General features: G+C 27.9%; 1 protein-coding gene across 3 annotated transcripts; it reads left to right on the forward strand.

Annotated features, from left to right (window-relative positions):
* Positions 1-3726: 3726 nt before the first annotated feature.
* LOC111293895 (uncharacterized) lies at positions 3727-10304 on the forward strand. 3 transcript variants are annotated; one of them, XM_089743395.1, is made up of 8 exons: positions 3727-3750; positions 4474-4646; positions 5988-6093; positions 6573-6755; positions 7792-8271; positions 8624-8707; positions 8812-8892; positions 9837-10304. In XM_089743395.1, the coding sequence occupies exons 2-7, from the start codon at positions 4599-4601 to the stop codon at positions 8874-8876; spliced, it is 966 nt and encodes a 321-aa protein (XP_089599521.1). In that variant the 5' UTR covers positions 3727-3750; positions 4474-4598; the 3' UTR covers positions 8877-8892; positions 9837-10304. The 3 variants fall into 3 exon arrangements, with proteins under 3 accessions (XP_089599521.1, XP_022742675.2, XP_022742678.2); XM_022886940.2 differs by lacking the exon at positions 3727-3750 and adding an exon at positions 3757-3880; XM_022886943.2 differs by lacking the exon at positions 3727-3750 and adding an exon at positions 3757-3880 and having other exon boundaries at positions 7822-8271.
* The last annotated feature ends 13672 nt before the right edge of the window (positions 10305-23976 follow it).

Here is a 23976-nt window from a genome sequence, read left to right on the forward strand (position 1 = left end):
TATCTATTCATAAATGAGCAGTCCCTATTCATAGAGGATTGATCGTCCTTTCAAAAAGATCGTATTCATTTTTAGCTTTTTTTTAATTACAAATACAATGAAAATCATCTATATAAATCTTAAATCAACTAAAAAATATACTAGAATTCAACATTTAATTTATTTTCATATAAATTCATAATATCCATCACACAACCATCATAAACATCCTTACTTAATAATTGAATAAATCCACAAACATTTATAGACATTTATAATCATCGATAAAAAAAATCAATCGTTTCAATAATAAGAATGATTAAAAGTAAATGTATACATGAAGTTTTTAGTATTCCATACATGCAACACATCTAAGTGTTCAACCAAAATCTAATTACAATACCATCAATTGGTTGTACATGATGCTTGTATTATGATTTATAATATAAATGGCAGTAGAGGTGATAAAAGTTCAGATGGGATCAATTTTTTCAAATAATGCATCATATTATACATTTTTAAAATTCAAACCGAATTTGAATTGACCTTTTTTAAAAAATCTAAACTGAATTCTACTAATTCAATTTGATTCATTAGTTTTTAAAATTAAAATTTTTATATTATTTTAATAGCATTTTTAATATATTTAAATAGATTCATATATAAAATAATTATTTTTATTTTATAATAATTTTAAAAAACATAAAAACTAATGAAAATATAATTTGGTTCGATAAGATTTTTTTTTTCAATATTTCACATCGTGATTCGAAATCTGATATGAACTTAATATATACATTTAATATATAACCTTGTTTTAAACTGAATAAGAAAAAACTGATTCAAATCGAACCAAATACTAAGATTTCGAATCGATTTTTGGTTGTTTCAAATTTTTTTCTCATCCCTATATGGTAGCAAATGTTTAATCTGTATTAAACATTAAACATAATTGTATAAGATATTTATTTTCACTCATCAACAATGATTTTACTAAAGAGAGCTGAAACTTATTTCTGTAATCATTATTCTTATTGCTTCCAAATTAAAGTATACAAATCAATAAACATCTTTTTCTTTTCCATTCTATGCAGGGACTTATATTGTATGAAAAAACAACAAATTCAATCAATTTCACGTAATCCACATAAATTATTCAAATTTCACATAATTATCTAAAATTCTTTATAAATCACACAAATTCAACATCAATTTCTCACAAATTTCAAATCCTTCCACACAAGTTTCATAAATTTTACATAAATCCACACAAATTTCCCAAATTACTCAAATAATCCTAAGTTTTTGTTTGACAATCAAAATTTAAAAATATAATAGAAAAAGATATTACCTAGTATTGTTGAACCGTAAGACAAAATAACCAAATTGTTGTTGTATCCTAAAGCCTACAAAATAAAAAATTAAAAAACTAATATTAACCATAAAACATAAATCAAATTTACAAATTTAAAATAAACATATGTATATCAAAAAATAAAAAAAATACCAAAATAACAAAAAACATTAACAAAACATAAATTAAAGTCATAACCCAAATTTAAATTTAAAAAATAAAAAATAAAAAACAAAAAAAATAAAATATTAAAAGAGATATGGGGGGAAAAGTTAGGGCATTTTGGGAGGTTTGATTTGGGGTTGAAAATTTGGCAATGGTGCTAGTGTCACATGCTCCAATTTAAGACTCAAAATCCGTGCAACCGTAGGCTTGGAATCACCTTCTTCTAGCCTAAGTCAGCCTAAACCATAAGTGTGTGGGTACTAGAACAATGAAAACGACAGAATGAAAAAGTTTGAGAAAGCAGAAAAATAAGAGAATTGTTGAAATATGCTCTGTATTTTACTGAAGTAAAAGTGTAAAATGATGTACAAAGAAAGGTGGGGTGACCCTCTATTTATAGTTGAGGCTTCCAGCTACACTTATGGCTAAATCTTTAGAATAAAATAATTACAATCAATTAAGGATTACATAGATTATATTAATTCAAGATCTACTTATTGATTTTTAGGGTCAACCAGATCCTGCTAAAGGTTCTTGCTAATCCTGTGCACTTTTAGAAGATCTGCTTGTGTACTTCCTCTTTTGGGCCTTCACAGATATGGTGTGGGCATCATACGGGCCTGACCTTGGTTGTGCGGGCTGGCCTGCATGCTGTGTGGGTGGTTTGGAATCCTCTTCAAGCCCTAGTGTGCAAACTCTCACTAGTGCTCTTGGTGCGCGAGCCTCAACCTCAGGTGCTCGAGTTGGCACGCCTGGTGTGCCCGCCTAGGACGTAACACTAGTAGTTCCCTAAAAAAGGGAAAAAAAAGTGAAGGAGGTTTATGTCAATTTTAGAAGGTTTATGAGTGATTTTGGGCTAAATTTGGATTCAGTTAGATTTAGTTGGATTTGCGGATGATGTGGGCAATTGGATGTGGCTAGAGTTGGCTTAAGTGGCCTTTTATACAGTGAAGGTGAAAAGAGTCGGGAGGAACAAGAGAAGCAAAAAGAAAGAAAAGAGGAAAAATAAGGGAGGAAAAATTTAAAATGATTAGGCATTAGGGATGGAATTTAAAGACAAAGTTTTCATCGCTAATTTCTTATCATTTTAAAAATCTATTTTAATGAAAAGCTAACTAATTGTGATAGAATCCATCGCTAATAGATCAAAATTTCATCGTTAAAAGATCTTGCCGACACTTAGTGATGAAATTTTGATCATTAGCAATGGAATTCCTTCACTAATATTAAAAGATAACACAAAGGAATTATAGACCATTAGCAATGGAATTTCATCGCTAATAAAAAATGATTTTAAAAAATATTTTTTAAGTAAAATTGTTTTTTTAAGGGAATTAGCAATGGAGTTCTGTAGTTGATTTTGTCACTAATAAATAAATAAATATTCCAAAAATAATTTTATTTTTCTTAAAATAAAAAAATGTCTTCAAAGAATTAGCAACAAAAATTATGTCACTAATAAAAAATAAAAAAATTTATTTTACTTAATACAAAAATGATTTAAGGTATTAGCGAAAAAAATTGACGCCATTCTTAGAATTTTGGCTCGCCCTAATTAGGTTCCATTGATAATTTATTTATTTTTTTAATGATGGAATTTTATCGCTAAAAAAAATACTATTCCACTTAAATCGTTTGTTCTTTCGTCAGAAATTTGTTGCCAATAATAAATTTTAGCGATGAAAAATTTTTGTCAATACTTTTCTATCACTATTGACATTTGTTTTTTAATGTACGTTATGCCAACAAAGTCAAGGGTTTTATAATAGTTTAAATGATATTGGATTACAAAGAAATATAACTTTTGTTTATTCACAAATGATATAAATTTATACTCAAAATTTTAATTCAAAATCTTCCAATTAAACTCCAAATCTTAATTAATGCCCTCATCTTAGAGAATTGTTTTTTTTTTTTTTAATTAATGGAGTATATAACAGTTCATTTTATAAATTGTATCCTTTGTAAGAATTTCAAATTCATCTTGCCCATTCAAAATTGAATTCCAAGATTTCGAATTAGGAACTTATAAGTTTTAATAATTTGGAATTATTTTTGATAGACAATATTTTTCATAAATTAGTTTACTTAAAAAAAAAAAAAAGCCCAAGTATAATCCAAGAGGCCACAATAATGTGGTGCAGCCGATTTAAAAAAATTAAAAATAAAAAAAAAAAAGGAAGAGAGAAAAAGGGGCAGTGTCCAAAACGCAAGAATCTTTTTCTCCCCACTACTCCCCACTGCGTTTTAAGGTAAAATAAATAAAATCATCACCTTTTACGATCTTCCTTTAGTAATTTTTTCTCTCAAAATTCCCTCTTTCTCTCTCCATTTTCCAATATTTTCTCAGCTTACCTGAGTTTTGTACGGATCGCCTCCCAGGTGAGAAACTTCGATTCTTTTCATTGCTGTAATTTTTTCCCCTTGTTCTTCACAAATTTTTACTGCTTTATCAAACGCTTGAAACGTATCCAATACGTTTTTTTTACGATAAAACTGCGTGTTTCTTTACATGTCGCCGGGAATTGAAATGAAATTACTTCCTCAATTTCATATCTGCTGCGATTTTTACCCTTATTTTACGTTTGTAATCGTCTTTTGTTTACAATTCTAAAGAAAAGTAAAAGAAGAAGAATTCCTGTTGTAAAACTTTTAACTATGTTGTTTTCATGTTGACCACTACTTCAAACTTGTAGTGCGATGAAATTAGATAACTTAAGGCAATTTACTCGTTTTTTTTAACCGAATCTTGTGTTTATATGATCAAATAATCTAGTTTGTTGTTTGTCGAGTTAATTTTCTTTTCTTGCTGTTGAAGGATTTATCCTTTTTGGTAGATATGATTCGGAGTGCAGAATTTGCCGTTAAATTATTGATGAAAATGGATCAAGAGTGAATTTCGTATGCTTATATTAAATTATATATTTTTTTAATATTTGCTTTTTGTGTTTGATGTCAATTCTGTACGTTTTCAGGTAAATATTCTCAGTTTTATATCTGCCTGCAAGATTGCTTGACTCGTTGTTCGGGTAATCTTGGGAAGACAATTTGTTGTGTTAGGCTAGTATCTTAATTTTGTTTGGAGCATCAAGTAATAGATATGTCAACTCGAACAGTAAGAAGGGTTTCACGTCAAGATATACAGCTGGTAAGATGTTGATCTTAATTGATACAGTTAATGACTGATCGTGTATAATGAATTGTATGCTTACGTACTAATTTTAGTTGTATGTATAAATTGAAGTGTTAATTTTATTGTTTTCCTTTTTCCTTTATGAAAACTTAAATTTTGTTGCATAAAACTGTTACTTAATGCCGGGCAGGGTGGAGTGAGGTCATTACTGTGCATTGAGTGCAATTATGTAGATGTGTTTGTTTAGTTGGTAATTCACATTTTCTGAAATTCTTTTAATGTTTATATGAATTTGAAATTTTGAGGATGTTTAGAGGAAGGAACTATTTGATGGAAATTATAAGAAGCAGAAAGAAATATGTTTAGTAAGTTTATAATGAATAATTACATATGTGTGCAAAGATAAAGATGAAAGAGGAATTTAAGATAGCTTGCTTTATACCATAAAGTGGAAAGATACAGAAGACCGAGGGTAGTTGAGTTCTTTAAAGAAAGTGACAATTGACACAAATTTTGCTGGCCTAGAGATCTCTGCTGATATTTCTTATAGCCAAGCTAATTTGATCCAATTTTTAGATGGGTTGCTTTTATTTCACTATAGAAATCACAAGCAGCCTCTAATCTCAGTCTTCATATATTCTCCTTCCAATTAATCCCAGCTGGTCTCCCCTACTGCTAACATCTTAGAGGAAACATAGACTATGTCATAGAATCTAAACTTCCAATAGCCTGTGGTGACACGGAAAAACAGATAAACAAATCTTTGGTAAGTTGTTGCAAAACAGTCAATTTTTTATTTTTAGTAGTTGTTTATATCAAAAATAAAATGTTGTGCTTTTGAATTTTATGTTCTTGGAACAACCATCTTGTGGGAACGCTGGAGAAATGTTTAGTCTTGGGGTTCTGTTTCCTTGAATTTCTGACTTTATAATGCTCTTCCTGATTGTATGTGGCAATTATATGCTTACTAAGGAAAGTTTAGATAACTGAGAAAAATTATAATTTTAGCTGATCTAACTTGTAAGTATTGCCTGTCATTTATCCCCACTTGATGAATATCAGGAATTAAGTTCTTGACACAGTATTAGTCATTCATACCTTAAGAATATAGGAGCGGATAATGGAGAAACAGCACAAACTGCATACAACTGTTTCTATTTTCACCTCTAGCAAAATTAAGATGTATATTTGGTGTGCTATTAGTTCTACAAGGTCAGATACTGTTCTTCCTTTTGTGTGTGTACGTGCATGGAGGTGTTTCTACTGTCTTAGATTTGTTTGGCATGTAGGCTCTGAAAGGTAGTTTGCTGTGCAAAGTGGCTAATGGTGTTTTTGCTCTTTTTTGTGTGATTTCAGGTTCAAAACCTTATAGAACGATGTCTTCAACTCTACATGACGCAGAAGGAAGTTGTGGAAACTCTGCTGGCTCAGGCCAAAATTGAGCCTGGTTTTACTGAACTTGGTATCAGATAGTTTAAACATTTTATTTTGCCATAATATCCACAGATTGTCCTGGTTGTCCATCATTCTTGTGAAACACCACTAAGTTTATAGCTAGAGCCTATTATAATTCACATATTAGAGAAATTACTAGAAGAGATACATTAAATCCAAGCCATTGATTTGCCTTCCATCTGCCAACCAAAAAGAAAAAAGTAGGTCCCACTGTGTAGAAACAGGGGTGTCAATCAGTACCCATTTCTCAATGGATTGGCTTGCCCTTGTGGTAAAAATCCATTTTAAGGGAAGCTTATAAACTGGACAGTCCAAAACCACCTGATTTAGTTCCTCGCTTTAACTTATTGTTGGGTATGGATTGCTGGTCAACTGATAAATAGATTGTTGCTGATCATTTGGGTCTGCCAATACTTTACAGCCATTACATTTTATTAGTTTTTTTTTTTTAAAAATTTCCTTTCACTAATATTTCATGCCTGTCAGTTTGGCAAAAGCTTGAAGAAGAGAATAGAGAATTCTTCCAGGCTTATTATCTGAGATTGATGGTGAAGCAACAAATAATGGAATTCAACAAGCTACTTGAGCAACAGGTGCGATTGATGCATCAGATTCATCCAACTGGAGTTTCCTCAATCTCTAATTCTAATGGACCTCACGTGCCACTGAGTAAGATTGCTTTTTGCCTGGTTAGACATGTTATTTACATTTTTGTTTAATTGCTCGGGTATGCTCCAAATTTGTGGAATTGGCACTTTCTGAGTATGCCTTTTCTTCTGTTGAGATTTGATTTATAAACAATTATTATACATTTTTCTAGCATCAAAGAGGGAGGATAATTTTGATGCTTTTTTTTGTTAGTATAAGTGTAAAGACTAATAAAGAGAGAAGAAATAATCGGCTTGTCTACATTCTTCTTTAACTCTGATGCTTGACAATATGCATAAAGGCTTCATTTTAGCTTCCTCCACATCAATATGTGGAATTTTGATATAGGCAGGCATCAATAGGTGGAATTTTGATATAGGCAGGCATAGACGTCAGGGTGATTACTTATACATTTATTTTTGGCATAAGCATAAAAAAACTCCTATACTAAAATTAAATAATCATCCAAGCCCGTATCATTTTATTGCAATCAAGTAAATCCTCAAACATCTATTTTCACCAATTGAGCCTTTATTAGACGAAAATTGGTTAACTGCCAAGGTGCCAATACTCATTTCCATCTAATGGAGGGCTCAATTGGGTGAAAATAGATGCTTAAGGGTTCAATTGGATGAAAATAGATGTTTAAGGGCTCAATTGGAGGAAAATAAAAGTTTGAGATCTCAATTGATTGTAATAAAATGATAGGGGCTTGGATGATTTTTAATTTTTGTTTAAGGGCATTTTTATATTTAAGCCTTTATTTTTCCATATCCGCTTTGATAAAAGAGACCAGTTGCAGGAAAATTCTTATGTTGCTCACCTTGTTTTGGTCTATTAACTTCTCCAATCTTCTTTCTTGCATTTTTTCATTGATTTTTGAGCATGTAGCAATTCATTAATAATTTGATAGATCGCCATTGGTGGTACTGGTAAAATAGTTATTACTATTACTAATTATTGAGTTCCTTAAGTTTAGTTGCTGACAATCTGAAAGCCAAGCTTTGGCTTTCTCCAAGTTTCAATTTTTTTCAACTGATTTAGCTTTCTCTTATAGTGCCCCTGAACTCATCCTGCTATGCACCAGAGAACACAGGGCAAGCTTTGAAGCAGGAGAAAATGCACCATCCCATGGGATCCAGTTTGCCTAATGTATTCACTAATGGTAGTTCATCATTGCATGCTGGAATGCATGCTCCTATTGAGGTGCCCACCCATGCCAGCAGGATTGATCCCCCAGCAGCAATGCTTCCAACTCAGAGTTCAAACATGGGCCTGATGCAAGGAATAAATGGGAAAATGCTAAAATCTGAAGCTGGTTATTCGGGCAGTTCTGCTTACATGTTTGGTGCTGAGAGCAATGCACTAGAGGCACGTCCAACAATTGGGGATGCGTCTTTCAGTAGTGTAGAATCAAGCACACAACCACTGAATGAACCACTTCTGGATGCTGATATTTCTTCATTTGGATTTTTAGGCCAGATCCCTCGCAATTTCAGTCTTTCAGATCTCACAGCTGACTTTTCTCAGAGTTCAGGTCTCTCTCTTTCTGTCAGTTCATGTGGGCACATGCATGTGCCCTGTGCCACATATGTTTGTCTGCATGCAAGCATGTGTGTGTGCATCCATGACTTGGTTGACAGTCTATTTTGAGCATTGTTCTAGACAAAGCTGAGTTTGGGGGTCTTTTATGAGTTAACTAACTAAAATATACGTCCTATGCATAAGAAAGTATTTGGTCCAGTTAGCATTAGTTAATTCATTTACGAAAATCACAATATTTTAAGAATAACCTCTTAATAATTTCAGATGTATTTATGTTTATCTATACGTGATCCGAAAAAAAATCTAGAAATGCTTACTTTCAGATAACCTCTTAATAATTTCAGATATACTGGAGAGCTACCCCCGGTCACCTTTTTTAGCAACAGATAATGAGAATTTCCTGGATTCTCGTGAAAGAGAACATCAAGGTGATCCTCTTTTCTCCTATGCCTCCCCATCCAAATAATTATACATCAAAATTTTGTTAGTTGTGTTTTATGAAGAGCTTGACATTTTTGTCTTTGGGTTGTAGGAGACAACAGAAGGTTGGACACCATATCAGAGGGATTGAGTTATGAAGATTTTAGAAATGAATAGCCCTACAACATCAATGGTAATTGGTTTACAAAGAATATATATATATATATAGTTTCTGTTTTCATTTATCCGCTGGGCTAGCAACTGTTTTGGAATTTACTTGCATGGTGTATCAATTAGAGACAAGTTTTTGCATCTGCTAAGATCCTTTACTGCCAATATTATGTGTTTTCTCAGTTTATTTTCTTTTGTCAATAGATTTTGATAAGTTTGTATGCTCTCCTTTCAACTTTAATTAATTTCTTTTGGCGTTTTAATATAGCGATCTAGTTCATTCTTCAATGCTAAATTTGGTGAGCTTTTAAGCGCAAGAAATGGTGTCCATAAATTGAAATGAAACCATTCTTTCACTGCTTCATTGTTGTCCATTATCAAGCATTATCTTCTAAATTCATTTATTTGTGCACATATGCTAGTTAACTGAAGAATGCTTATTGTTATTATTTAAGTAATGGAATAGATTTTAATCATTTTATTAGAAGGTAGTCAATGAGATCATATTTTGATTCTTTCATCTCTCAACCTGCAAAGCTATGTTACTTTTAGAATTTTTTTAACTAACAATTATTCTCTGCTTTCGTACTGCACAAGTTCTGCAAGAAAATGGGGTTGGCCATGCTATGAAACTCACTTTCTTAGGACCTGTCTTCTTTTATTAAGAAGAAAACATCCAAGGCTTGGCCTAGTAGTTGTTACTCCTTATGAGGGATAAGGTCCATGGTTCAAATCTCCCCGGCCCTCTTGGACTTCCTTATATGTATTAGAAATAACAAAGATCAGAAAACCTAAAGCAGTGAATGAGTGGATTTATAATTCAAGCAAGATTTTGTTGATTGTTATATTTATAAAATGTAATGTATCATCTAGTTATGTGTGAGCAAACTTTCTTCCTTTGTATTTTCGTTTTATTTGGTATACAGCTATCACTTACAATGTATTTTCTGCAATGTTTTACTGCAGGTCCAATTGCTCCCGTAGGCAAAAAAAGGGTTTTGTATATATAGCATTTTAGAAGTAAAAGTTCAACTCCTTTGATTGATGATGGATGGAAGAAGTTCACTGACATCATTCTGTAGTGATGAAAATAGACAATAGGATGGCTCGGAGATGGACAAAGAGGTTAAAAATAAATTCAAACAAACATACACAGTTTTTTGGTGCCCGTGGGACTCGGTGGAAGTGGCTTTTACTCGATCAGCTGGCTGTCTTAGAATCTGTTGGCGAGTGTTATTTGCTTATGATGGTCTTTATGGACAGCTAATCAGGGATAGACATTTTGTTGACTATATAATTAATGCCTTTTCATTTTGAATGGGGATTGTGGAATAATATTTGTGTGGATTATGTTGAGAATAGTTGTGGCGTTAATATGTTAAAAAGTTTGTTAGCGAATATGCAGAAATATGAATCTCGTACAGTTTTCTGTAATCTGGTTATCGATTTGTTTTTTGGAAATGGCTTTAAATTTGTCATTTTGCCTCAAGACTGAAGTTGCAGGTGACCGTTGCATGCCATTATTTTCAGCCACAGCCAGTTTCATCTTTAATTACGATATCAAGTTTGATTTTAACGTGCAAAAACTGTCGCCGTACGCACAGAAGTTGTATATGTAGTCTAAAATTGAAGGGTTTTTTCTTTTTTCCCCTTTGGTAAGATGGAAGGCACATCTCAAGCCAGACTGTAATTGAGCCTCGACAATAAGCGTTATCATCCGATTTAGAGGTCTGAAAACTAAAGGGTTGGTCCAACCTTGGATGGCCCAATATTTGGCCCGCTCTTCCTCGGGCCAATCACGAACTTTCAAAATCTTAGCTCAGCACTGCCCTTGGTTCGGTTATGTTATGGGCCGGACTGGTATGGCTGGCATGTTTTGGGTTGGGATAAGTCGGCCCAATAGTATTTTTTATTTTTTTCGTTATAATTTTTTTAAATCTATTAGTTTTTTCTTACGTACTGGAATTGACCTTCTCGCTACGGCTAATTCTTTTCTTTTTTTTTCAATTCACTATTGGTATTATTATTTAATTTTTTATTTTAGTAGAAAGTATAATTATTTAGCTCATCTGATGATTTGATTTTTATTTTTTAATAAAAATATAATAATTAATGAATAACGTATTTACATTTTATCAAGTATTTTAATTATTTAAAATTAAATTTTATTTAATAAAAATTTTCATTTAATTGTTTAATTATTCAAAAAACCTATTGCTGTCTATTTGTTAAAGGAGTAAGGCTAAAATAGTAATTTAATTTATATACAAAATTAAAAAATAAATAAATAATAAATGGATTAGTAAATAATTAATTTGTTATTGTTTATTCCAAAATAACCTCTATTATCAACATATAAATTTATTTTCAAAAATATTTAATATTAAATAAACATTAACTATAGCAATATATTAAATAAAAAGAAAAAAAATTGTACCAAACTAAAATTTTAAATTCAAACCTAAAATGAAAAAACAAGAATTCCAAGCTATAATGGGCTTGAAAGCCCACATTAGCTTCCAATCTAATTAAATTCAATGGGTTGTGTTGCGGATCCAACCTTCTTTATTTGTTTTGAATTTTTTTTTTTTCTGCCCCTTGAATGGTGTCTTATGCATCTTTATAAACAAGGGTTCTATTTGCATCTTAATAACTACTCAATATACCTAAAAAATTTTATTATAAATTTAACTTTTAATGAAATTATTTAAATATTTATTATTCAATTTTTTTTTGTCCTTTACACTCGTTTTTTCTTTTCCTCTCTTCTTCTTCTTTTTAGATTAGTAGTAGTTTTTTTCTCTCCTTCCTTCCAGCAACAAGTCATATTATTATCAAAATTCACAATCAAAATTTGTAATATATTGTATACTACCAAAATAGAATGTGAACTTGAGAGAAATAAATGCAGTAATGAAGATTTAGAGGTAATAATTGGATAAATTGATTATAAAAAATGAATATCTGAAAACCTTTAAAAATTTTCAAAAATCCATTTTTGGAAGCTATTAAAGGTTTCTAAACATTCATTTTTCAAAATCTTTAAAAGTTTTCGAAAATCTGTTTTCGAATATCTTTATTTTTTAAAGCTCTTATAGGCTTTTAAATATCCATTTTCAAAAACATTTTAGAGCTTTCAAAAATTCATTTTTAGAAGTTTCAAATCATATAAAAAAAACGAAAAAAAAAAAAACACAAAGAACAAATGATTTACCTCTAATTATAAGCTTTCTAACTTCAAATAGGTGAATTTTCCTTTGACTTTAATTTCAAATTTTTATGATTTATGGTTGGAAAGAAAGAGAAAAGATGTGGTGTGAAGGAGAAGAGATAGGATATTTAGGTGTCTTGGTAAATTTTAGTTTTGAATATGAAGTGTAGTGAGTAAAAAACGATGTGTTAAAAATAATGAGGTGTGTTGAGTAAATGTCACAATGCAAATAGCAACCATCTTATCAATAACCTAAAGTTTTTAGTTTCATTTTTCACCATTTTCTCTTTCTAAACACAAAACCTCTCCTTCTCTCTAGCAAAATAATTGGAGTTCAGTACATACCTAGATTTCAATCTCTCTCTCTAAAAAAAAAAAAAAATCTTCATTTTTTTTATCCTTGTTTCACTTCTCTTCTAAAAATCTAATCGATTTTCCTAGATCTTGATCCCAAATCATCCACCTTCCTAAAAAAATCCATTATAACCATTCAAAATGCCTATAACTCTTAATATATTTTTTTCTCTAAACCCTATCTCACTAATCATCAAATTAGGTAGCTTGAAACCCTCTATAAAACCTTAAACCAAAACCCTTTTTTTTATTTCTTTTTTTAATGTTTTCATTGTGTGCTTTGTGTGGCTTCATCTTGACTAGGATAATGCTATTTTTTATTGTTTTCCTTTTTTTTTAGTTTTTGAGTAGGTGGTAAGTTCGATTGTGAAAGAGTTGATTTTTTTTATTGTTGGATTTAATCTAAAAAAAATTTACAGATCTTTTTTTTTTTGGCAAATCTAATTTTTCTCATAACTTATTTGCAAATCTGTTTTTTTTTTTTTGTTTAATTTTTGAATAATTAATTTTTTATTATTTATAATTTAATTTACTTTTTATTTTAATTAAAAATAAAATAATAATTTTATAATATTAGAAAAAGTAAAATGGTACTTGCATAAATTGGAGGTGTCAAGCATTAAAACACTTAGTAGATTGCTTTCAATATATAGTATAAATTTTTTATTTTGGTGTCATAATTATGAAAAAAAAGCAAAAACATAAAAAATTCGATGCATAATTTACATGGTTCAATTTAAAAAGATTATGTCTATGGGTAAATGTGTTCATCTTTCGATTTTAATTAAATTAACCAGTTGAATCAATTTAATTTGGTTAATCGATTAATCATTTAATCAAGTTCGATCGATTATCGAAAATTATTTTGAAGGAATTTTGATTTTTAATTAATGTGATATAATAATTGAATTAATCCTATTTATCGAAGTTTTAATTGAAATATAAGAAACTCAAAATAAAATTAAAAACACATAAAACGAACCGTTTTATTTCATAAATTATTAGAGTATTTAACTTAATATTTTTATATTTGAATATTTTGTTAAATGATTTTATTTAGTGTATTTCAAATATAAAAAATTAATAATTTAAAATATAATTTAACTTAAATATATTTTATTATTCAGTTAATTAAAAAATAAATCGAATTAACAAAATTAAATTTGGTAGGTTAGATTTTTGAAATCAATAAATTCAGTTTGACTAATAAAAATATAATAATATAATTTGGTTTTGACTAATTTGATTCAAAATTAACTGAATTAATTGAATGTACAATCCTACCCACGAGAAAAGAAGAAACTTTTTACTATGAATAAATTAATTTTATAAACACTAATTAACTCAAAAAAAATTTACAAGTATAGATAACATATATCATAAGTCATTATTTTTTTCAGATACAACTTATTATCGTAAGTGATATTGGACATTCAACCAATTTTTGAGGAGAACGCACATTTCAATCGTTTCTAGTGTTAGCCTAGTTTTTTTTTTTTTTTGGTAAAATATTCTTTCGCCTGCACTAAAACAATATTACAATGAAATTGTGGACACAATGAGTTATAAAAGAAAACATAGGAAAAAATTTTATTTATTTTTTTATCATAACAAAATATCAAACTTATCTAATTATTTTTTTGAAAATGTATCATTTTGCTGTAAATGAGATATTGGAACCTTGTTTCTTTGACTTCCTAAAAATCAGAGTACATCTCTTTTTTTTTTTTTTGCCTATATCATACTACATCATTTGCAAGATTGTTTTTTTAAGGTTCACTTAAAATTTTTAAATCAAACTAAGCACACAGCGGGAAATTAACTTACTTTAAGAGGACTTAGTTTGCTAAAATCTTGGATTTTTAGGGAAAGTATAATATCTAGGATTTTTTTTAAGGTATCAAATGTTCAGATTCACTTGTTTGATTGAGGAGAATTTACATATATTAATTATTGTATAATTATCATAATCTCTTTTACATTATAGATACCTAATTTGATTCAAGCTCGGATCAATTGGGCCTGGTCCAAATGGATAAAATGAGCCCATTTTATTATTATTATTTTAATTTTATTTTGTTTTTATTTTATTTTTTTTTATTTTTTCCATTTATTTTTATTTTTATTATTTACTTTATATTATTATTTATATTATCATTATTATTATTTTGATTGATTTTATCTTTTCTTGATTAATTAGGAGATAATGATTAGATTAATTAAAAATAATAAAAAAAAGTGGTGGAAGTGAATTTGGACGTGAATTTGGGGGCCGGTAGATTAGATTCAAAGTTTGAATCCCAATCTCAAATAGAATTAAAATTAATTAGAAACTCTTCTCATCAATCCTAATAAATAGATGTTGAAACATGCAAGAAGGGACACAAAAAATAGAAAAAACACAAGAGGGAGGTGAAACAGAAGCCAAAAGTGTTTAGAGGTAATTTAGAATTTTTAGAATTTTTTTTTGAATTTTTTGGGTTTTTTTTGTTTTGGAAAATTTTCAGAAAATTTTCAAAATTCAACGAAATTTTTCGACACCGATTAAATTTTCTGGCTACTTTTTCAACACCAGTTAAATTTTTTGACGATATCCCTAATTTTCGGCTAGCTGTCCAGTTTTCGGCATAACATCTTTAGAAACTGTTGAACTTTTTGACGAACTTTCAACGAAAAACCCAGATTTCATAATTGAGTGAAATTCAATCGGTGTTTTTAAGGTGCCAAAGAGAGAGAGAGAAAAAAGAAAGGGAAGAGAGAAAGCAGAGAGGAGGGATCTGAGAAAAAAGAACTTAACTCAGCCTTTTATACCCCATACGAAACGACGTTGTTTTGACCTTCAAATCCCATAAGATCCGTGCGTTTTGCTATCAGGTGACCCGACCCGAGCGCAATCTGCTTTTGGCTAATCCGCGTTCTAGCCAACCTTAGCCGAATCGAGCCAAACTATTTTCCCCGAGCTGCATTTTCGAGCGATATTTATGCCTGAAGACAAGTCGCGTCGAACTCCCAACCGAGCCATTTTAGGATTATTTTGGTTTTTTTTTTATTTTATTTAAGTATTTTATTTATGAATTGGTTTTTCCTTAGCATTTTTATGATTAAATTAAATAAAAAATAATAAAAAAATAAAATTTTGGGAATAAATATTATTTATCCAATGATGGAATTTATAAAAATTTCAAATGGTAAATTTTTATAAAATTTCTAGGTGACTAATTTTTTCTAAATTTGTCCCAAATGGTGAAATAATTTAGATAAAATTTCAATAACAATAATTAATATTTATTTTCAAACAAAAAATAAAAAAAAATAAATTTGGAATTGAATACAAATTATCCAATGATGAGATTCTTAGAAATTTTAAATGGTAAATTTCAAAGAAATCTCTAGATGAAAAATTTTCTCTAAATTTGACCAAAATAGTGAAATAATTTAGATAAAATTTTAATATAAATAATTGTATTCTTTTCCTAATAAAATTTTGATTGAAAATATATGATAATTACCCAATGATGAGATTTTTAATGGTAAATTCCTAAGAAATCTCTATGTGAGAAATTTTCTCTAAATTTTGTCTCAAATGGTGGAATAATTTAAATGAAATTTCAATAGAAATAATTGCATATTATTTTCTTTCTAAGAAAAAAAAAGAAAATTTCTAAATAGGCCCAAATAGTGGGAATTTTATAAATTCAAGAGAGAAAATATTTCTAATTTGACCTAAATGGTGGAATAATTAGATTTATTTTCAATAAAAAATGATAATAATAAAAAATAATAAATAAACCTTTTTCCAATGACGGAGCCTCTTCAAGAAATCAAATGAGATTCTTGAATACTCTTGAGGTAATGAAGTATTTTTTAAGGGTTCTACCAAATTGATGGAGAAATCTTAAAAATTATTTTCAATATTTAACTTAAAATTTAAAATCATTAGACTTAAGGCCATAAGATAAATTCAAAATAATATGTTACCATCCTTCGGATAGGCATGTGGGGGCGCTATAACCTTCCTTACATGTAACCGAACTCCTGAACTCTATTCTGATTAATAGACCCGAACCTGTTCTTTTAGGGACCCTTAGTCAAGCTTAGAAGTTTCTTAAGATGATAGATTCCTTAGGTGACCAACACACTTGGATAAAAAAGATTGGTGGCGACTCCATTCATTTGTTAAATCTAATTATAAATTTTCGGATCTATATGTTATTATATACATAAATGATGATAACTTTTTATTTTGTTTTATTAATAATAAATACTCAAATGACAAATAATACCTTTAACAGTAAAAAAAGACATTTTATTTGATTGATGTTTTTATTTATAAAATATTATTAATTGAGACATTTGGCACTTTTTCAAGTAATAGAAATTGATAGAAAAATTGTTAGAAAAAAATCAATTAATGCATTTGCCATTTTTTTATATAATGGAAAAAATTAAAAATGTTTCTTTAATTTATTTATAAAATGATCATTTAAGGCATTTTTGTATAGATCAAAAAATTCTTTAAATAATCTTTTTATTTTTTTGTATTATGGATCATTTAATAATTATCATTTAATTTATAAAAGAATTATTTAAGGCATTTATGTGCAGAAAACACCTTAAATAATCTTTTTATAAAAATAATAACCTTAAACCCTAAAATAGAAAAGAATTATTTAAGGCATTTTTTATTCAAAAATACCTTAAATAATCCATTTATAAAATTATAAAAGAATTATTTAAGATGTTTCTATATAGAAAATACCTTAAATAATACTTTTATAAAAATATAAAATAATTATTTAATACGTTTTCTATGCAAAAATACCTTAAATAATCATTTTATAAAAATATTAACCCTAAACTCTAAATCAAAAAATATAAAAAGATTATTTAAGGTATTTTTTTTGTACAAAAACACCTTAAATAATCTTTTTATACAAATATAAATGAATTATTTAAAACTTTTTTATATAAAAATACATTAAATAATCCATGTATAAAAATATAAAAAAAAATTATTTAAGGCGTTTTTTCATGCCAAACGCCTTAATTACAATATAAAAAATATTTTTTCTATACAAAAACCTAGAACTGAGTTCCAGTCACTTTCAAACATACTTTTTAAAAGGGTAATGACTATTTTATCATTTTTTATTCAAGTTAAATTTGAAAATAAGATAACTTTTTCCTCAAAATCTTAGAATACTATAAGGAGATATGGGTTTCTGGTTTTGAAATTTTGGGTACTGTTGAAAATATAATATTTTTCTTTATAATTGAATTATCTTGAACTAAATGTAGGAATCAAATACACACCATCAAGATTCCAAGGGATAATTTATAGACTCCTCCAAACCAAATGCCACATAATAGATTCTATTTTCATATCCATGTCAATGTCAATTTGTATATTAGAATAATAAGATTTAAGTATAGTTTCTACATCTTTTAATTTTAATCTAGGATCCATAATCGCGGCCAAATAATTTAGAAGAGAAACATTTTTCAATAAATAAATTTTAGTTTCATTAGCTCACAAAACTTTTTAAAATATAATCTTTTATATATTTTACAAAACAAACACTAAATATATATATATATGATTTAGAAAAAATTAAAAATGATAATCGATAATAAATAAACATATATTGATTATTATTCGATCCAATTATGTTGGATTTGGATAATTAGAAACTGATAATTAATGGATTTAGATAAGAGATTTACCATCTGTGACGAATTGGAGCATATACAGATAGTTTCATCTAAATATCTAATATTCAAATTTGTTTAAGTTTTAATAAATAATAATGGATATTCAAATTAGTATCCGAATCTGTTATTTGTTTTACATATGTAAAATATAAAAAATTTTATACATATAAAAGGTTTCAGACGTTAAAAAATAATTTTTATTTATTATTGTCTAAGAATGAACTTGAATTTTAAATTAAATTCTTGTTTATTTTATATTTTGACAAAAAAATTTAAATAAACGAATATTTTAATGGATAACGCTTATTTAAATGGATTCGAATTTGAATAGTGATATTAAATTTAAATGGATATTTAAACAAATTTAGATATTATAAATATTAAACAAATTCAGATATGAATATCTAAAAAATAACAGATATCCGCTTTGTTGTTATTCTTAAAAAAAAAAAAGAAAAGAAGTTTGGCTAGTGTACACTTGAAAATTTTTTGGTGAATTCAGAAAAGGGTTCTAAAAGGTTAGTAATGTTATTAGTAACATCTTGTTGGTGTTAAAAGACAATCTTCTAACATATTTTCATATATAAATACAATATTGTAATAATATCTTTGCAAGGCAAATAATTTTTAACATCAAATAGTGGAATTTCATTTACGAACAACATCTAAAGGAAATTTTATATAACTATTTTCATTTGACAAAAATAAATTTCAAAATCTTGTCTTCTTGAACCGAAACATAAATAACTTTAAGGTAATATTTATTTTTTCAATATGAGTATCAACTAATCTCAAACATTTCTTAAAACATAAATTTAAAATACGACATGCACAATGAACATGAAAAAGATTACCATTTAAAATTGATTTTAATGTTGCTTTCAAATAATCAATTGTTATATTATTATTTCCAGCATTATAAAAAGATATAAAAGAAAATCTATTTTTGAAGACCATACTCTTTTATTGTTTGAAAATATACATTATAAATGACATTTCCACTACACAATCGATCAATGTTTTTAAAACTTAAAATTATATATTGTAAATTCCATCATTATCAATCTAATGTTCGGTCACACACAAATATGTATATCTCCTTCATATATCACTTGGAAGTGATACTTTACAAGAAAGATTAGATAAAGTCAAAACTAAATTTTCTTCATAATTGAAAAGAAATTTAACAGTATTTTTTTGAAAAACTTTTATATGGAGGATTTGAATTTTTTTGTAATAGGTAAATCTTTTACCTTTCCCATTAAAAAGGTTGTCTTGCCTTTATTAATTAAGCAAATTCTACTCGGAGTAAAAAGATTAATATCATGATAGCCCTTAAATTATAACAAAGTGTTCAATGTAGTATTTGAATTTTAATTCTATTTTAATTTACAAAAAAAATGTAGTACTTGAATTTTAAAAATTTCTAATATAATAACTTAATTATAAATTTATCAACTAATGTAGTATTTGAATGGTTGTTTGTATGTCATATGTTATCATTTAAAACTAACCATGTTAAAGGCTAGTAACATATTGGTTAACAGATTATAATTTAGGTATCATGTTAGAGATTTTTAAATTTTAAATATTACATTAAACATTTCATTATAATTTAAAAGATACTTATGACATTAACCTTAACGAAAAGCATCTAAGCCAAGAAAAAGTTGTAGGAAAAAGTAGTTTATGTGCCATAGAGGTTTCCTTATGTTTTTTTTTTTATGCCTAAGTAGATGACTTGTCACACCACTTGTTTTGCAACCATAATCTCCTTTGCAAACTTTACATGTTGCTTTAATAACCTTACATGCAACTTCTTTTGAAAATAATGCCTATATATGACAAGTAGTTTTTTTAGGTTTATGGATTCTACTATGGAGAATTCTATTTACACCTCATTTAATGCTTGATACATCCCACTTTTAAATACATTCCAAATTCAAATTTCAGTTTTTTATTTCTACTAAATATACCTCAGTTTTCACTTTTTGTTTTTCATTCCTACCATTTTTCTCTTCTTCTCTCTTCACTTTCTGAAATGAAGTTTCTAAAAAATGAATATACAAGAAGTTTTGAGACTTTTTGGAAATGGATATCCATTTGCTTTTCAAATATCCATTTCTGAGAAGCCTCAAAACTTTTTTGGATATTTATTTTCAAGAAAACCCAAAACTTCTAAAATATCCATTTTCGAGTAGACTTAAAGTTTTTGAAAAATATATATCTAAGAAGATTTGAGGCTTCTTAGATCTATATTTATGAGAAGCTTAATTTCACTTTTAATCATAAAAAAGCCTTAATCATGCACTTATGAACCCATTTACTTGATTATGTGTGCAAATGAGACTAAAATCGATATTCTCAACGTGCATGGCATAAATTTGTTCTTTCTCTTGAAGTTTCAAAAACCCAAGAACACCATTGTTTGGTTTTTTGATTTTCTAATTTTGCATGGGCAAAATGGAGTTCTTAATTTTTTGGGCTTAAGACAAAAATATCTTTATGCCTATGCATGCTTGAGAATTAACATGTCTCTTCCATTCGCACATATGATCAAGTAAGAAAGGACATAATGATGACTCACATACGTGCATACATACTAGTTTGAGCTTGAACACCCTATAGAACATTGACATTGACAATGTCAGTTGTAGACTAACAAATCTGACTCTATCTAATCTTTCAGCCACTAGTCTTTATTATCGAATTTGTCAATTTATTGATAATATTTTTTAGTGGCCCAAAAATTAGAGGTATTGATTTTTTCGTTATCAAGAGTTTATAATTAAATATAAATTAAAAAAATGTATGTATTCTTGAAAATAAATTTATGAGAATATAGGATGACTCTCGAAAATCCATTTTCAAAAACTCAAAAATTCTCAAAAATGGATTTTTTAGAATTATACTTTACTCTCGATAATCCATTTTTTAGAATTATATTTTTTTCTTGAAAATGAATTTTTGAGAATATAATGTAACTTTAGGAAATTCATTTCAAAAAATACGAGGTGGTTTTGGGGTTTATAAGCGATTAAGGATATTTTTATAATTTACTAAAGGTTAAAATTGGCATTTGGTATGTGAGTATTTTATAAAGAAAATTTTAAAGGTGTATAGAAAAAATTTGATGGTGTACTTAGAATACCTTTCTACTACAACTAGGCTCAAAGAAAGCATCACCAAGATAAGTTGGTTGCACATTTTGATTTAAATGAGCATTAATATTTTCATTTTGTGATTCGATGGTTTTAGTAAAACAAAAAAAATAAATATGAGTATTTTGAGGTGGTCACGTCATTATGTGTGATTAATAAATTAAGTAATGTAGTTAAAATAAACAAATATTCCTTCTAATAAACTTGTTACCAATAAATATTATAGAGAGTGAGAGCTTTGTACAATTGTAGACTTCTTGCTTGGAACTTTGACAATTTGGAGAGCTTTCTTACCAACTTAGAATTCTAATATGCAATCTCCACTTGTAAATTTAAGGCAATTTAAAATAATTTTTTAAGTAAGATGTAGGAAAATTTTGATTAAGAGGCAATAATTAGGAGGAAATAATTAGAAGGCATAATTAGGAAGAAGTTAAATATAAGAAAAGAATTTTTATTTTAAATAATTAGAAAGTGCAAGATAATTTTTTTTTTTGAAAAATTATTTGATACACTATTAGTGAAATTTTTTAACTCTACAAATTGACTAACAATCCACTTTTTTAATTATCTTTTTTTTAAAAAAATTTTTTTAATATATTTTAAAAAGTATGTGTCATTCTACTAATTTCACTCGTGAAATTTAAAATTTTTTTGTCAAATTATTTGATAATTTTTTTAAACAATTAAAAAGAGTAAGACACATAGGAAGAAATAATGAGTAAGCTAATTTTTTTTAAGGAATTGAAAAGAGCAAGACAAATCTTGAGATTAAATTGAGACTTTGAGATGTGAGTTGTTAATTTGGGAAAGATCAAATGAAGGTTTTTTTTATTATTTTGTTTGAGAAGAATGGAATGTAAGGTATAAGAGGAAGGAATTGGAGATGATCATTGGGGGGTTAAACAGTCATATGACAATTGGTCTCCATAACCACCATATGACTATTTATAAAAAGGTGCGATGGTCAGGACCGTTTGGGGTGCGGTAGTGGGGGTTCTTTTTAAAAGGGCTTTGATTTTTTTAAAAAAATAATTCAATTTTTTTAAATAGGTTTTTTTTAATATGCTTTGAGGATGTGATGAGTTTTAATCAAATAATATATGCTTTCACAACTTAAAAAAAATCAATGACTAAATTATATAAAAATTAATGAATCCATTATTTATTGATTATTACTCATTATTTAATGTAGGAAAAAAATCAAAGATTTGATAGGTGAAAATGAAATGAAAAAATGATTGTATAATGCTAGACCATGTCATGTGTTAATCCATGACTTATTATGAGTCTTGTCATGTTAGTTTATGGATAAATTTTTTTTTGATATGACCCGACACTATAATAAGTTCATGCTTGGCATGATTTATAACTAAAATAATATCAACTTGACTCATAATGAATTGAGTCATGGCTTGTCATTGCTCTTTTACTTTTTCATTTCGAGTTAGGTTGAATCGTTATTTCCTAAGAGCTTGAATTATATATATATTTTTAAATGTTTCAGTCCATACTATTTAACACAAATTGTTAAAAATCACCACAGCTTTGATACCACTATTAGGATAATAGCCCAAATCCAATCACACTAGCAGAAGCAAAATCAAACAATTAATCAATCACATAAGAGATAACAATTTATCATAGTTCGACCTAACTGACCTATATCTATGGATTAAAAAAAGATCCATTAGTTGTAGGAAATTATAAATATACAATTCATATCAATCAACACTCAATAATCAATACTCATAAGACTGTCAATCTTCTCAATCTTATGGTTTATTCTCAATCCAAACAAATACATAGCCATGTGCACTCATACACCATACATATGTGGACTTTTTTAGTCTCTTCTAATCCACTTACAAACATTCAAACATCCATACCTATAAGATATAAATTTCCAGTAGTTTTATAAGGTGTCTACTCATAAAACTCTACAACTCTCTTATATTTCTTTTTCAAACCTAACCCTATAAAAACTTAACCTATTTATAAGCATACAAACTTGCTTATCAAGAATCTCTTTCCTCTTAGAATTCTTCTTTTACAAGTCTTTTTATCTATAAAGTAATATCTAGCCAATCCTAAATAAATTTCTTATGGGATTTGAGTCATTATTTTCAACAATCTTCACCTTGACACAAATTTCATCAAATCATTTGTCCTCATACTAGACATGCTTGACTTCACCTGTAATAAAAATCTCACAATCATCTTTTTTTGTAAGTTTTCATGTTTCACGTAAATCAATCTTCAAAACACAAACTTCTACCTTGAGTAGAGCTCTTCTGAATTTGTCTTTTCTCATATCTTAAATTTTTAACTCTGATACCACTTATTGGGGATCATGATAACTCTGATATTAGTAATTGTAAGTACTTGATTAATTAATTATTTGATTTCACTTTCGTTGGTATGATTGGATTGGAGCTTTTTGGCCTAACAGTAATATTAGAGATGTGATGATCCCTAACAAGTGACATCAGAGTATAGTTTAAGTCATAGGAAGAGGCAAGTTTAGAGGAGCTCAACTTAAGAAAAAAAGTTTGAGTTCATGTTTTGAAGATCAATTTACATGAAGCATGAAGACACACAGAAAAAATTATTACAAGACTTCTATTGTAGGTGGAGCTAAATATATCTAGTATAAAAATTAATGATT

This window comes from Durio zibethinus, chromosome 14 (genome assembly GCF_047325235.1).
Source record: "Durio zibethinus cultivar Kanyao isolate XHJ-2024 chromosome 14, ASM4732523v1, whole genome shotgun sequence".
In the NCBI taxonomy this organism is placed as follows: Eukaryota; Viridiplantae; Streptophyta; class Magnoliopsida; order Malvales; family Malvaceae; genus Durio; species Durio zibethinus.